This window comes from Acomys minous, assembly GCF_964271855.1.
Source record: "Acomys minous genome assembly, chromosome: 3".
NCBI lineage: Eukaryota > Metazoa > Chordata > Mammalia > Rodentia > Muridae > Acomys > Acomys minous.
The window spans coordinates 58062717-58077253 of NC_140485.1; the positions used below are offsets into that span (position 1 = coordinate 58062717).

At 48.6% G+C, this 14537-nt stretch overlaps 1 protein-coding gene and 1 long non-coding RNA gene across 6 annotated transcripts in view; one reads left to right on the forward strand and one right to left on the reverse strand.

Moving 5' to 3' along the window:
* The first annotated feature begins 54 nt into the window (after window positions 1-54).
* On the forward strand, window positions 55-8218 carry LOC311594747. The gene is made up of 2 exons (XR_014778203.1): window positions 55-224; window positions 7563-8218. It is a non-coding gene; the product is annotated as an uncharacterized lncRNA (long non-coding RNA).
* An 876-nt stretch (window positions 8219-9094) lies between these two features.
* The window catches only part of OSBPL2 (oxysterol binding protein like 2), a 48912-nt gene continuing 43469 nt past the window's right edge, over window positions 9095-14537 (reverse strand). For all 5 annotated transcript variants that reach the window (XM_084776727.1, XM_084776728.1, XM_084776730.1 and 2 more), the window contains 2 exons: window positions 13774-13864; window positions 9095-10369 (listed from right to left, as the gene is read on the reverse strand). In XM_084776727.1, coding sequence (XP_084632853.1) covers window positions 10267-10369; window positions 13774-13864 — 194 coding nt within the window. In that variant the 3' untranslated portion in view covers window positions 9095-10266. The remainder of the gene's footprint in view (window positions 10370-13773; window positions 13865-14537) is intronic.

Below are 14537 nucleotides of genomic sequence, written 5' to 3' on the forward strand. Positions count from 1 at the left end.
TGCTGTGTCATAGGGGAGCGGCGGCGGCCCCTGGCGGCGGTGCCGGGAACAGCGGGCCGGCCTCCGCGACCCGCAGCGGCGGCGGCCGAGGTCAGACGGGAGTGGTGGGCACCGGGTAGTACGCGAACGTGCCCGAGCGTGTCCGCCGCGTTATCTGCCCGGTTCAGAATGGAGCCAGCTGTCCACACCCGCAGGAAGACAGCCCGTCTGATTTGCATTATTCGGTGAGCGAGATGTCAGGGCCTGAGACACAAACTAGTCAGTCACATGGTCGAAAGGTAGGAGGTAGTCTCATGACACGGGAGCAAGTAAAGTGTCAGCCTCGTGTCACTTTGTGCTAATTTGGCGTACTTTACAGGAAAGTACAAGAGACTGCGGGGGAGGGGATGCAGGGGAGCTGCTCATCGCTGCATGAGCGAGTTCACAAGGCACTAGGGTCGGGACCTAGAGGCTGTGTGGAGCCGTGGAGTGCGGCTACTTCCGGTTAGGGCACGGGTGCTGGCAAAATGTAGAGCCTGAGAGCCCTCAGGTTTTCCTTTACGCACCACTTGGATTTCTTTGCTTCCCCTTTGACAGCTTCGAGGAAGTGAGCAGTAGTTCCTGTTTGGTAGACCCCAGGCCCATGCTCGGTGTCTCTCCAGGGCCGAGCGACAGTGCTGAGTGTATAGCTTCCCCTGGCACGCTTCACAATTCACCATCCGTGTATGTGTGAGACGTGTGTGGTCTTTTTCTGAAAGATAGAAAGGGGGAAAAGTAGTTCCTTCACTCAACCATATTTGAAGCCCGGTGTGGTGGCGCACTCCTGTAATCCCAGCACTCAGGAAGGCAGAGGATCTCTATGAGTGCGAGTGCAAAGCGAGTCCAGGACAGCCAAGGCTACACAGAGAAACCCTGTTTCCAAAAACCAAAAACCAAATAAGGAAAAAAAAAAAACCAAAACAAAAACCCCTAACAATACTTGTTGGATGCTGACACATGTGTCCCAGGCCAGCCTAAGAGGGAAACCTGCACTAAGTTCTACACGTTTGCATCTGTCATCTTTTTGTTGGAAGCTGTCCTCTGTAGTTTCCTTTTTTTTTTGGAAGTCTTTTTATTTTACTATTTTGTGTGTGTCCCACGGCACACTGGTGGAAGTCTAAACTCAACTTTTTAGTGTTTGGTTCTCTTTCCACTGCGAGTTCCTGTGCTAAAACTTGGGTTGTCAGTCTTGCCTGGCAAAGAGTTTTACTTGCTGCATCATCTCATTGGCCTGGTTTCTATCTGAGGTAAAAAAAACTGCCACATGTTCAAGACCAATTTAAAATTTTTAATTGGGGCCAGAGAAATGGTTCTGTGGTTAAAAGCACTGGCTGCTCTTCCAGAGACCCCAGGTCTGATTTTCAGCATCCATACGGCTGCTCACAACTGTCTGTAACTTCAGTTCCATGTGATCTGATGCCCTCTTCTGGCCTCTGGGCTCCAGGCACATGCATGTTATACAGATATGCATGCAGGCAAAACACACAGAAATCTTTTTGGTCATTTTAAAAAAAGATTTATTTATTTATACAGCACTTTGCCCTCATATGAGCCAGCAAGCCAGAAGAGAACACTAGATCACATTATAGATGGCTGCGAGCCACCATGCGCTTGCTGGGAATTGAACTCAGGACCTCTGGAAGAGCAGCCAGTGCTCTTAACCTCTAAGCCACCTCTCCAGCCCTTTAGGTCATTTTTAATTAAAAGATTTGATTTGAGGGTAGCTTGGAAAATATAGCTCTCATTTCATTAAATTGTTATGGTCTTTTTTTTTTTTTTTTTGAGACAGAGTCTCTCTGGGTTGCCTTGGCTGTCCTAGCCTCGAACTCACAGCCATCCGCCTGCCTCTGCCTCCTGAGTGCTGGGATTAAAGGCATGCGCCACCACGCCCAGCTCTATGTTCATAAATGGAAGGTTTATTTTTGTTTGTTGCCATGCTAGGGATCCAACCCAGGGCCGGTGTTATGCATTCCAGGCAAGTGCTTCACCACCGAGCCCCATTTCCAGCTCAACTGTGTAATTTTTTTGTAATCTTACGTGTGTGGGTGTTTTCCCCTGGTGTATATATAAACAACTCACATGCCAGGTGCCTGCAAAGCCCAGAAGAGGGTATCTGGTATCCTCAGGACCTGGAGTTACAGTAGTGAGCCACCATGTGTGTGCTGGGAACCTTACCTGGTCCTCTGGAGGAGCAGCCAGTGCTGTGTAAAGCCCACAGAAACAGAACTTCTTTGGGGCTGATAGTTTTTGTGTGTGGTACTGTGCCATCACATCTTTAGGCAGCCCTCGTCATTTCTAAGAACCTAAGTTCCCAGAGGGTAATGGTGGCATGAGGTCAACACTGAGCCTGGTGTGAGGAGCCAACAGTGTAGCCCAGTGGGCCATGGAACGGGAAAGGGGAAATAGAAGGAAACCTAACCTGGCTTCCAGACAAGTGGCCCTAAGCAAATGTTGAAGCTGCCACTGGATGGCACGAGGAACCCGTACCTTAAAGCCAGAAGAGTTGGGCTTCTCCCAGTCCTGAGTGCTGAGGGCCTTGGATCCAGTGTCTTCTCTCGAGCCAGGAGCCTTGGGGTGTCTCAGAAGGAGTGCAGTTCTGCACACAGACACAACTGCAAAGGCACCTCCCATCCCTTCCATAGGCAAGCATTCTGCAGCGGAAGACACATTATCCTAGCTGGGAACTGAGGAGGCTGTGTTGGCGTCTGTCCCACTTGAGAGCTGCATGAGGGCACTGAGAGGGCAGCTGCAGGCAGCCTGCAAAGGATGCTGGCCCCCCACAGACACTGCAGCTCACAAATGTGACCCTTACAATGTGCAAGCTTGTACTGAAGCCATGTAAAGGTCCGGGAGGCTGGGGAGAACAGTGAGTAGGCTGCCCTGGTTACCTTGGCCATGACCTGTGTGGACCACACTGTGGATGGTCTCTGTGCCACAAGGGAAGTCAGTTCTAGCAGTCCTGTGGGAAAGGGCAAACCCTGAGCTGAAGATGCGACCCAGTGGCTGAGTGACCCCCAGCATTTCTAAACAAATATAGCAAAAGCCCCACTGTACAAAACAAACCCAGAAGTCTATGAGCTTTTAGTGGTGGGTTTGGATGCTGGCTCACAGCCCTGACCACAGTAGCTAAGTGGCACAGGTATGGCTATGCCCTTTACCTGGGGGAGGAAGAGTTTTCCAGAGGGCAAAGGAATCTGAAAAGATGTTCATATCCTTATTTACAAGGAAACACAGATGAAAACTCACCGTTGAGAACAAGGACAAAATGCAGTGGGAAAAAGCTCCACTGGGGAGCTGAGTTTGGCAGGTGTGGCTCCCCTCACCCCTTTTTTTATTAATAGACTTAATTCTTCAGAGTAATTTTAGGTTCACAAGAGAACTGAGCAGAAAGCACAGCCAGTTCACAGTGTCCCACTCCCTGCCTCCCAGGCTGCTCCTTCCAGGTGGGTCTGTTAGAACAAGTAACCTCTCTCCCGCCCAGCAGGGGCCTCTATGCACCTCTACTCAAGCACTTCTCAGTTTCCAGCAGAAAACCAAGGTCAAAGCATGCAGTTCCAGTGTCTACAGGAGCTCTGTCTTAGTGGGGACAAATGTGTTTTCACAGAATGAAAGATGCCAGGACAAGCCAGGGGAATATGTGGTGGGGGGACGCACCTCCTTTCATAAGGGCTTCGCCCCATGCATGAGGGAGGCATCCTCCTGGCCTCCACACCTCTTACAGGTCTTGCCTCACAATGCTGTCACAAAGTTCTAAGCCTGAGTTGTACACAGGTATGGTTAAGCCACACCAACATATGTCTCACTACATACCCCAGATGGGCATCCAGATCTTCTTCCTGTGTAAGCCTCCTGGATGCTTCTGGGTTTATATGTGTACTGCTGTGCCTGGCATGTCCTGTTTATGCTGACACACACCCACTGTAAGAGCAGCAGAGTCCCCAGTTCACCTGCACCCCAAGCCCTCCTCTCCTACCTTTTCCATAACATCATGTCATGGTAGTGCGCTGTGGCCTACTTAAAGGAACTTCTCTCAATAATGGCAATTAGCTGGGTGTGGTGGCCTTTAATCCCAGCACTGGGGAGGCAGAGGCAGGTGGATCGCTGTGAGTTCAAAGCCAGCCTGTTCTACAAAGCAAGTCCAGGACAGCCAAGGCTACACAGAGAAACCCTGTCTCCAAAAACAAAAAACAAACAAAATAGGAATTAGTTTCCCCATGCCCTTTTAAAAAATGTGTATAGAGTTTTGCTTGCCTGTGTGTAGGTACAGCAAGTGCAGTGAACAGAGAGGATATCAGAACACCAGAACTAGTTACAGGTTCTTGTGAGCTGCCATGAAGGTGCTGGGAACCAGATCTTTGTCTACGGAGCCATCCCCGCCACTTCCCACCTTTTAATGGTGTGGCTGTGCCACAGCCTGTGTGTAAGTCGGAGCATGATGTTCAGGGGTTGGTCTCTTCTTCCGCCACGTGAATCCTGCGTGTGGAACTGGGGTCACTGGGCTAGGAGGCAAGTGCCTTTACCCGCTGAGTCATCTCACTGGTCCTCCCCGTGCCTTGTCATGGCTTGAAATCTCCTCCTAGCACTAACAGTCCACAGTGTGGATGTCCCTCTGTTCACTCATGCTGAAGGACATCTTGGTTCTTGTAAGTACGTGTTAGGATTCCAGCTCCTGTAAACACCTGTGTGCAGGCTTTATGGACGTAAGTGCCCTGTTTATGTAAATATGAAAGCCCGGTAGGGTTGTAATTAGCTAAGCTTCCTGCCTTCCCCTCCATGCTGGAATGGCAGGCGTGCAGCACCACAGGCACAGCGCGTTTACTGTTCCTTTTTAAAAGGAAAATAGACAGTGCCCATGCAGCCTTGGCTGTCCTGGAACTTCCTATGTAGACCAGGCTGGCCTTGAACTCCGATTCACCTGGTTCTACCTCCCAAGAGCTGGGATAAGAGATGTGTTTAGTTTTCTGAGTCCCTGCCACCTCCTCTGCGTGCCCCTCGCAGTGCTCAGCGTCCGCCTGCGCCATGTGTCAGGGTCATGTGGTGCTTCCCTAGGCTAGTCTCCTTATCTCAGCTCTCTGATCTCTGGCAATGCTGAGCACTTCTTAACTTGACTTGTCATCTATGAATTTTTTTTTTTTTTTGGATGGGGTGGCAATGCTTTTGTTTGTTTTTAGTGGTATTAGGTATACTGCTACTACTATGTGACCCAGCTAGTATTTCTTAGGCATTTATCTAAGAGAAATGCAAGCTGATCTACAGGCTAGATGTAGTGACTCAACACCTGTTAATCCCAGCACTGAGGAAGGTGAGGGTTAGGGTTTCAAGCTACATAAGGAGACTTGACCGCAATGAAACAAAAAGAGGGTCTGAGGAGATAGCTCAGTTGTGAAAGTACTTGCCACAAGCTCCTAACACCCACATAAAAAGCCAGGCCTAGTGCTGGGGTGAGTCCATGCAGCTCACTGCTCAGCCAGTCTAACCTCCTCACACCCTTCAAGTCCCAGAGAGGCTGTCCAAACAAGACGTATGTATGGCCCTGAGGATGACACCCAAGGCTCAACTCTGGTCTCTGCACACAAGCTAGAGGGAAAGGAGCTCTCCAGAGAACACGATACAACTAGCTAGTGGGTTTTGTTTTTGTTTTCACAATTGCCCCAAATTTGAGGCAGCCTGATGAATGGACAAAAGGTGACACGTCAGTGCTTACTAACAGGGAAAAAACAAAAAAATTTGGGCTCACACACACCCACAGTGACTTTCAAATGAACTGTTAAATACGAAAACAGGCACACCAAACCGGGTATGGTGGCTCATGCCTGTAATCCCAGCACCCAGGAGGCAGAGGCAGGCAGATCACTGTGAGTTCGAGGCCAGCCTGGTCTACAGAGTGAGTCCAGGACAGCCAAGGCTACACAGAGAAATCCTGCCTCAAAAACAAAGAAGGTAGACTGAAAGGAAGGGCAGAATCTTGGGGACAAAGCCAGGTGGGGTGGTCAGGGCTGAGGAAGCTGTGTAACAGGCACCTACATGGTTTCTGCAGTGGGCCTTGGCAGCATGTGGCCATGCAACAGTATGGACTTGTTGGACCTTGTAGGTTATGCCTCTCAAGAAGAGGCCCCAGCTCCACCTTCAGTACTTGCTCCTTAGGTCAAACTGGCAGTGACAGGCATGGTGTGCTGACACTCTGGATCTGTGCTGAGCACTTGTGCCAATGGGTGACAGGCATGATGTGCTGACACTCCGGCTCTGTGACAATGGTGCCATCTGCTCAGCACAGCTGGAGCGTTCCAAGCACATGGATTCTGGAAGACCATCTGTCCCTCTGTCCACAGAGCCATGACACTGGATAAACTTCTGGGCTTCCTCCCAAGCATCCAGGCTGCCCCAGCCCAGCTGTTCTTATGGCTTCTAACAGCAACCTCTGGTGTCCAGGAGATAGACAATTAGGCAGATCTGCTACAGCTCACAGTCTGAACCCTCTATCCTGACATGCTACCTCTTGGTCCCCTCCCCACAAGGACAAGCCATTTTAAGACACAATTCATTTGCTAGGCCGGCTCTACAGAACAGTTAAGGACTTGTCTGGAGTTCTTTCTAGAGAAGTCAGAGTCCTGAGACAGTGAAAACTTATCCAGTGTGAAATAAATGTCAATCACAAGCCATTTCCAAGGAATATTGACTCAGGCCTGAAGGTTAACATTATATACTCAGATCTGTGCACAATCTTCCAAAACCAAACCCAGAAATGATTGATTCTGCTAAATAAATGGTATTGACAGTCATAAAATAAACATGTCACTAGCACATTTTCTTGTCTGACATTTCCATGTGTGTAGGTGGGTGTTGATCAAGGGCCAGTCATGCATAGGCATAATATGAGGAATGCAGACACAAAACAGCTGGCCCATGCCAAAATAGAAGGCAAACATCACCATCCTCTGTAGACTGGCTTTCTCGAAAATCTGGTCAGTGCAGCTGGCTCTGAGCAGCCTAGAGCCAGATGAGTTCCACACAGCACACCAAGCACATGGAAAGTAGTTAGGAACTAAGAACAGTTCTTCTGAGGTCAGCTGGCTTTGTTGTTTTGTTTTGTTTTCTAGACAGGTTTCTCTGTGTAGCCTTGGCTGTCCAGGACTTGCTTTGTAGACCAGGCTGGCCTTGAACTCACAGAGATCTGCCTGCCTCTGTTTCCCAAATGCTGGGATTCAAGGTGTGCGCCTCCACTGCCTGGCAAGGTCAGCTGTCTTAACAGGCTGCAGGTCTCCATGTCTGGTACTAACATTAGACACAGGGAACTCTACAGGCTGAGACAGGAGGAAGCCATGGCTCTGAGGACTGCTGTGCAACTCCTCCAGGTCCAAGAACTTGAGGCAGGGTAGTCCCCCTTGCCGTCAGTCAGCTCAGACATGCCTTGTACTTGCAAATACATCAAGGACCTGGGGTCCCAGCCATACCCACTACCTGTCTAGATCATGTTACAACTTTTAGAGATGTCTCCCCACTTACTCTTGAGACAGTAAGGAGACAACACTTGCAACTTTCCGCAGGAGCAGAGTCTGGCAGGTGCCTTCCTTCAAGCAGCTCCCCGCAGGCTGGTTCACCAACGGAGAGAAGAGGGTTCTCAAGCTTTTCTTCTGGAAGTAGAGAGCGTATCCCCTATGCACGAGTGTGTCTCCCTGATAGTTCAACCAGCACTAGGGTTCCAGGGCCACTGGGGCTGTGTAACATCCTCCTAGGGGCACGTTCAGGGTCCTGCTGAGCCTGTTCTGCACCAAACTCTGGAGTGTGACAAGGACCCTTTGACAGACTTGTGTAGTCACTGTAAGCTTTGGGAGCCTGAAAGCTATGAGTGCCAGTGGGAGCTGGCTTCCCGCTTCCATCACAGGGCTATGAAAGCAAGCTCACACATGTGTATGTGGGTGATATCTTTCTTCAGAGTGCTATGCTTAGCCAAAGGATTCCTTGTGTGTACTCTCCAGGACTGAAGAGTTGGATTTTGGAGCTGCAGGTTCAAAATACCGAGGTACACCTGGCAAGCTCTGGCAGGAGGATGTGGATGCTGGTGACCTGGCTTCAGAGAACCACCAGTGCACTGAGATACAGCATTATTTAAATCGTTTTAAGTTACTTTTTACATAAACTACTCCAGACATGCTTATCTTCTCACCTCTAGATCTTTAACAAATCACAGTAATTTCCCTTGGCCTTGTAGTGATGTTATTTAATTCTAACTTCAGTTAGAACAAACAAAGAGAGCTGTTTGAGATGTCTCACTGCTGACAGCTCAAGTTCCTTTTTGTTTTTTGAGATATGGTCTCATATACCCTAGGCATGAGGGTGTCTCAAGGGACAGGACCACTCTGTAAATACCCAGGCCCCACGCAAGGCTGCGCTCACAAGCCACTGTACACAGGAGGCCATCTTTGTGTGCATCTCCATGGCAGCTTTCACAAGTGGTCCAGGGTGAGGGGTCAGAGTGGATTTCTTCCATGTGTTGGTACAGGCAGACTGCAGTGACAAACTCACTGTTTCATGAACCCAGCACACAGCTGTCCTTTCTAGCAGCCCTTTTGCCTTTCCCCCTAAATCTGGTTTAGGCAAATGCACACAGGAACCGAGTGTGGGGGCTGTGTGCGTGGTAATGAACCCTTAAACACCCTGGGCCTTGCCTCAGGAGATGACATGGAGATACAAACCTGCTGGCTTGTTATTTCAGACTGTTACAATCACTGGTGAGAGGTCTGTAGGCTTCATGAAATAGCTGAAGTTTGCCTTGGACTTGCATTCTTCAACCTTCTCAGCTTTCCACCTTTTGGGAGAATGAGCTCTGTGTGTAGACATGATCTGGAAAGGCAAATGACCCCCTGAAGACACACACAGGTTGCCCTATTCTCTCAAGGCACTTTACAATCTCCTCTTGGAATGATGATAAAGGCATCAACCTTCAGATGGACCTGAGCCATCTGAGGCTTTGTTAAGGGGTCTCAGTAGATACAGCAGAGATGCTAGCCCTGGAGGGCCCCTGGCTGCCACAGACACACCGATTTCCACAGCTATAAAATCAAGCCTTCAACCCATGTTAACTTTTCAAAGTGTTTTAATGACAGAGGTGGTTCGGAAGCCTGGACATAGTGAGAATACCTTCTCTTTCAGAAGTACCTGATATGGTAACTCACACTCCATATGATGCATAAGCGTACATGTGTGCCCAAGCACAGGTATGTGCATACAGTAGATTGTCTTTGATGCAAAGAGCTCCACTGTGATCCTTGGTGTGACCATTTCTACATAAAGTCCATCACTTGACAGGAATGCAGAGATGGACACACCTACTTGTGTTAAAACAATTTTAATGACACCAGGTTAAGTAGATCTTGCTTCTGACCTCCCACTGCACACAACCGAATGTAAATTGCCTGGACTGAAACATGCATGCTGGGGAAACCAAACACAAGACTTTGGGGGATGAGGAGGGAACACACAGGCGAGGTGAGTGAAGAAATGATCCCTCAGAGACGGTGTGGTCCACAGTGACAGTAAAGCTGTGGGAATGCTGTGGCAAGAGGCAGGGCCTCCTGGTAGGCTGGGAGCAGCCCTGGCAGTTTCTCATCTAAGTCACAGTGTTCCCGCCACTCCGGCTTGTCACAGGGACACTTTTGTTTGGACAGAACACAGTGGTGACTATGTATTTGCTGCGCTTCAGCAGATCATTCAAGTAGTTTCAATTAAATATTTTCTAAAGTAATCTTTACCTTATTCAAGATTGGTAGAAAATACAGAATCTGGCAACTGTCACTTCATCCCACAGATGCCCTCCACAGTAAAGAGGACCCTGGCCTACAGGTTACTTTTGAGATCCATGTCCCCTCTTCCTTGGGTGTGAAACTCTTCCAGAGACGCATACCACGGCCTTAAGAGGAGCACACAGGCCTGCTGGTTCTTCTTCCTTACACATCTTATAGCAGTGTGCTGCCAGCTCAGCTGGTCTGGTGCACTTCTGTCACTGGTGAAAAGTACTGTGGAGTTCTTCTGAGGCCTCAGTGAATGTGAGGACCCAAGTGGAGCTTCATGAAGGGCTGCAACATAGTGAAGTGCTGGGCAATCAGAGGCTAAATGAAGTACTCCATCAGGTCTGAGGCTATCTCCACAACTGTGGCCGGAGAAGCTAGTGTCTGCCACCGTGAAGCTCAGATGCTATTTGAGCAGTCCAACCTCACAGGTCTCCTCTCCTCCTGGGCTCCCAGGCCTTACTTAGTAGATGTCTGGGCAGTCTGAGAAATTACGCTCAAAGTAATCCCCTGCATATAACCAGTCAGGAGTTCCTGTGTAAGGGTTGTTGCCTGGATAGAACCACCTGCAGAACACAAGGGAGGTGGTCAGCAGACGGTAGGATCCATCTAAGCCTTCTCACAGCAGGATGTGCTATAGGGAAACGCACCCTGAGGCAACACTGCCACTAACAGTAAGCAACCACCTTCCCTGTGGCTGTGCTCATCCACACCCGACACATCATTATCTCCCAATACTCAACTCTCCACAGGGCTGCTCTCACGTGCATGGAAAGGGTCCCATGAAGTTGAACCTCATCAGGTTCAGTATGCACTCCTGCAGCTGCACTCCACCAAGAGAAGTGACTAACGCCATCAGGAGCACAGCAGGAAGCACATCCTGTGGGCACTCACAGAGGAGTGATGGACTGCTGTGTGTGTAGCTCAGTGCTCAAGCAATTTGCCTGGCACGTACAAAGTCCCCCAAGCTTCATCCTCAGCACCACAAAGGAACAAAGTAGAAGTAAGGCCAGCTATGGTGGCGCACACCTTTAATCCTAGCACTCAGGAGGCAGAGACAGGGATTGCTGAGTTCAGGCCAGCCTGGTCTACAAAGCAAGTCCAAGGCTAACACAGACAGACGTTGTCTCAAAAAAAAAAAAAAAAAAAAGTAGAAGTTTTGTTTTGTTTTGTTTGGTGAGACAGGGCATCTCTGTGTAGCCTTGGCTGTCCTGGAACTCGCTCTGTAAACCAGGCTGGCCTCGAACTCAAGAGATATCACCTGCTTTGCTTCCAAACGCTGGAATCACAGGCATGTGCCACCATGTCCGGCTTGGATTATCCATTTTTAGTTACTTCTTTTAGAGACAGCGGCTCATTATACAGCTCAGGCTTACCAGGAACCCAGGTTGGCCTCAAACTCAAGACCCTCGTGTCTCAGCTTCCAGAATGCTGGAACTGGAGATGCAAGCCACTCACCTGTTTATGTATTTAATGCTTTAGAAGAACAATGAAAGAACGTTATTTTCAAGTTTTTCTCTAGAACAAAGACAAATTCCACAAACATGGACACTAAGGGCACTGTACTAAATCAGAAGCCCATGCACCAATAATTGGCTCAAAGACTGGCACAGTGGCACAGGGGTGGAGTGTCTGCCACACACACAAGGCTCTGGCTTCCATTTTCATCAAAGCACAAAAGGGATTAGGGTGGAAACAAAGACAGAAGAAAAACTTGTTTTAAAATTTCAGCCCTGGGGGCTGAAATAGGGCTCTTCCAAAGGTCCTGAGTTCAATTCCCAGCAACCACATGGTGGCTCACAACCAACCATCTATAATGAGCTCTGGTGCCCTCTTCTGGTGTGTAGATGTACATGTAGGCAGAACATTGTATATGTAATAAAAAATCTTTAAAACAAAACTTCAGCCCTGCCAGGCAGTGGTAACACACACCTAGAGTCCCATTGTGGCACACCTGTAATCACATCCAGGGTAGGGGTAAGGTGGGGGGTGTGTACAGAGGCAGATAGATCTCTGAGTTTGAGGCCAGCCTGGTCTGCAGAGTGAGTTGCCAGCCAAGGCTGTACAGAGAATCCTGACTCTTAAAAACAAAACAAAACAAAAGCAGTAAACAAACAGAAACCCTGCCCTGTATCATTCAAATTGGTTGTTAATATGACCTAGAGATAAAACCGCAAGGAATGGAGCCTAGCAGGCTCAGTGACACACACACCTGCTCTCTCAGCTACTCTGCAGCCTGGGATTGGGAGCTGCTTGAGTTCAAGACTGCACAACAGTGAAGCCCATCTTTTTTTTTTTTTTTTTTTTTTTTTTTAGTTTTTCGAAACAAGGTTTCTCTGTGTAGCCTTGGCTATTCGGGACTGGCACTGTAGACCAGGCTGGCCTTGAACTCACAGGGATCCACCTGCCTCTGCCTCCCGAGTGCTGGGATTAAAGGCATGTGCCACCACCACCGGGCTTAGTGAGGCCCATCTTAAAAGTAAAAAGCAATAGCTGGATGCCAGGCAGTGGTGGCGCACACCTTTAATCCCAGCACTTGGGAGGCAGAGGCAGGTAGATCACTGTGAGTTCAAGGCCAGCCTGGTCTACAAAGTGAGTCCAGGACAGCCAAGGCTACACTGAGAAACCCTGTCTCAAAAAACAAAAACAAACAAACAAAAAAAAAGCAACAGCTGGGCACAGTGGCACATGCCTGTGATCCCAGCACTAGGAAGGCAGAGGCAGATGAATCTCTGTGAGTTCAAGACTAGCCTGGTCTACAAAGTGAGTACAAGGCTACACAGAGAAACCCTGTCTCAAAAAAAACAAAACAACAACAACAACAAAAAAACAACAAAATAAATTAACAAAAATAAAAAGCAACAATAAAAACAACCAGCCTGAGCAGGGCGTGATGGCGCATACCTCCAATCCCAGCACTCAGGAGGCAGAGGCTGGCAGATCTCTAAGTTTGGGGTCAGCCTGGTCTACAAAGGGAGTTTCAGGACAGCTAGGGCTACACAGAGAAACCCTGTCTCAAAAAACCAAAACCAAAAACAACAAATCCCCCAAAACCCGGGGGCCGGAGAGATGGCTCAGAGGTTAAAAGCACTGGCTGTTTGCTCTTCCAGAGTTCAATTCCCAGCAACCACATAGTGGCTCACAACCATCTATACTGAGATCTGATGCTCTCTTCTGGAGTAGAGGTATACATTCAAGCAGAATACTAAATACATAAAAATAATCTTAAAACAACAACAAAAAAAAAAACCCCAAAAGCCCAAAACCCAACAACTGCCTGATAAGAACTGAACTGTTTAAAACGCCCAAAGATTTTTACCAAAAACTAAAAATATTTATGTGCACGTCTACAGGTACATATGTTGTACTCTGACTACTGAAGACATACAGTCAATGTAAGAAATCTGAGTCAGAAGGAAGGTAAAGTACCTGGCAATTGGATTAGGCCTATGAGTCATAACACACACTCTGCATTCCCCCAATACCAGCACAGAGCCCACCTCAGGGCTGCCAGCCTGGCACCACAGAACATGGGGGTAGGTAATCTGTATATGTGTGCGCATCACTTTACCATAATGTATACATGTGAGAACAACATCAAAACTCTCACCAATTGTTTAAGTGAACAGCTAGGTTCAGGCTGTATTTTGTCTTTAAACTAGCCATATTTGAAAAAACCATTTTGGGTCAAATATGCTGTGAAAAAGGACAGCAAGGCTGAGGTGACCTGTCTTCTGTAACAGCCAACTCCCAGCAAATGGTTTTAAGCAAGGTATGTGTTAACCAGACACCCCAACATACATGGTTGAGTCACACAGCACCATAGTAGCAACTAGTGGGGTAACTATCTTTATGGACCCCCGATTGCTCCTACTTAGCCAAGGGCAGGACAGCAAAGAGGGTATATGCTGGTTATGCCTATGATGTGATTGTGTGCCAAGGTGTGTAAGGCCTCACTGTTCCAACTCACCTGGTCCGCCACTCTGCTTCCTCTTTGGCACGCTCTTTTCTGGCTTCTCTCTGTTTTTCCTCTAGCCGCTCCTTCTCCTGGCTGGCCAGATCTAGATACAAGCAAGTAGGCAAACACTTGAAGCTTCTGTTATGTCCAAGATGTCAGACTCCATCTTGACCCCTAGAGGATCTGTTCCACTTTGACTACAAAGTGTGAGGCGTGAACTTTGGCTCCCGCTGGATGTGTGAAGAAGGCACTTCCCCAGGACAAACAGAGAGGGAGGCATCACGCTGGACTACAGCATAACTTCAAGTGTGGTCTGTGATGTGCTGGGTACTTAATGGCAACCTGAAGGCCAAGTGGGAAAGCAAGTATCTGGAACAGTGAGCTCACAGAATCCCAAATCTATTTGCTATAAAAGACAGACCTACTAAACCTTCACCTTGCAGGACAAACTGTAGCAGGGGGTGAATTCTGAGGGAGGAGCACCACCTGCCCAGCATAGGTCAGAGTGAAGAGTGACCTCCAGACACTCAGGCCTGTCTCTCTGCCCCAAGCATAGGCATCCCTAGCAAAGAGCTTTGCTGGGCTTTGGTCTAGCTCAGCAGGCAGGAAGCACAAAACATCCTGAGAACCTGAGCAGGCTCACTGGGATTGGCTGCCTGGTCCTGGGTAGAACGAGATGTCCTGCAGTGACTCTGCTCACGTGAAGTCAGCCCTGATGCAAGTGAGCCACTTCTCCCACTTTGGAAATGCAACTTTAACACCCACTGAATTAAACA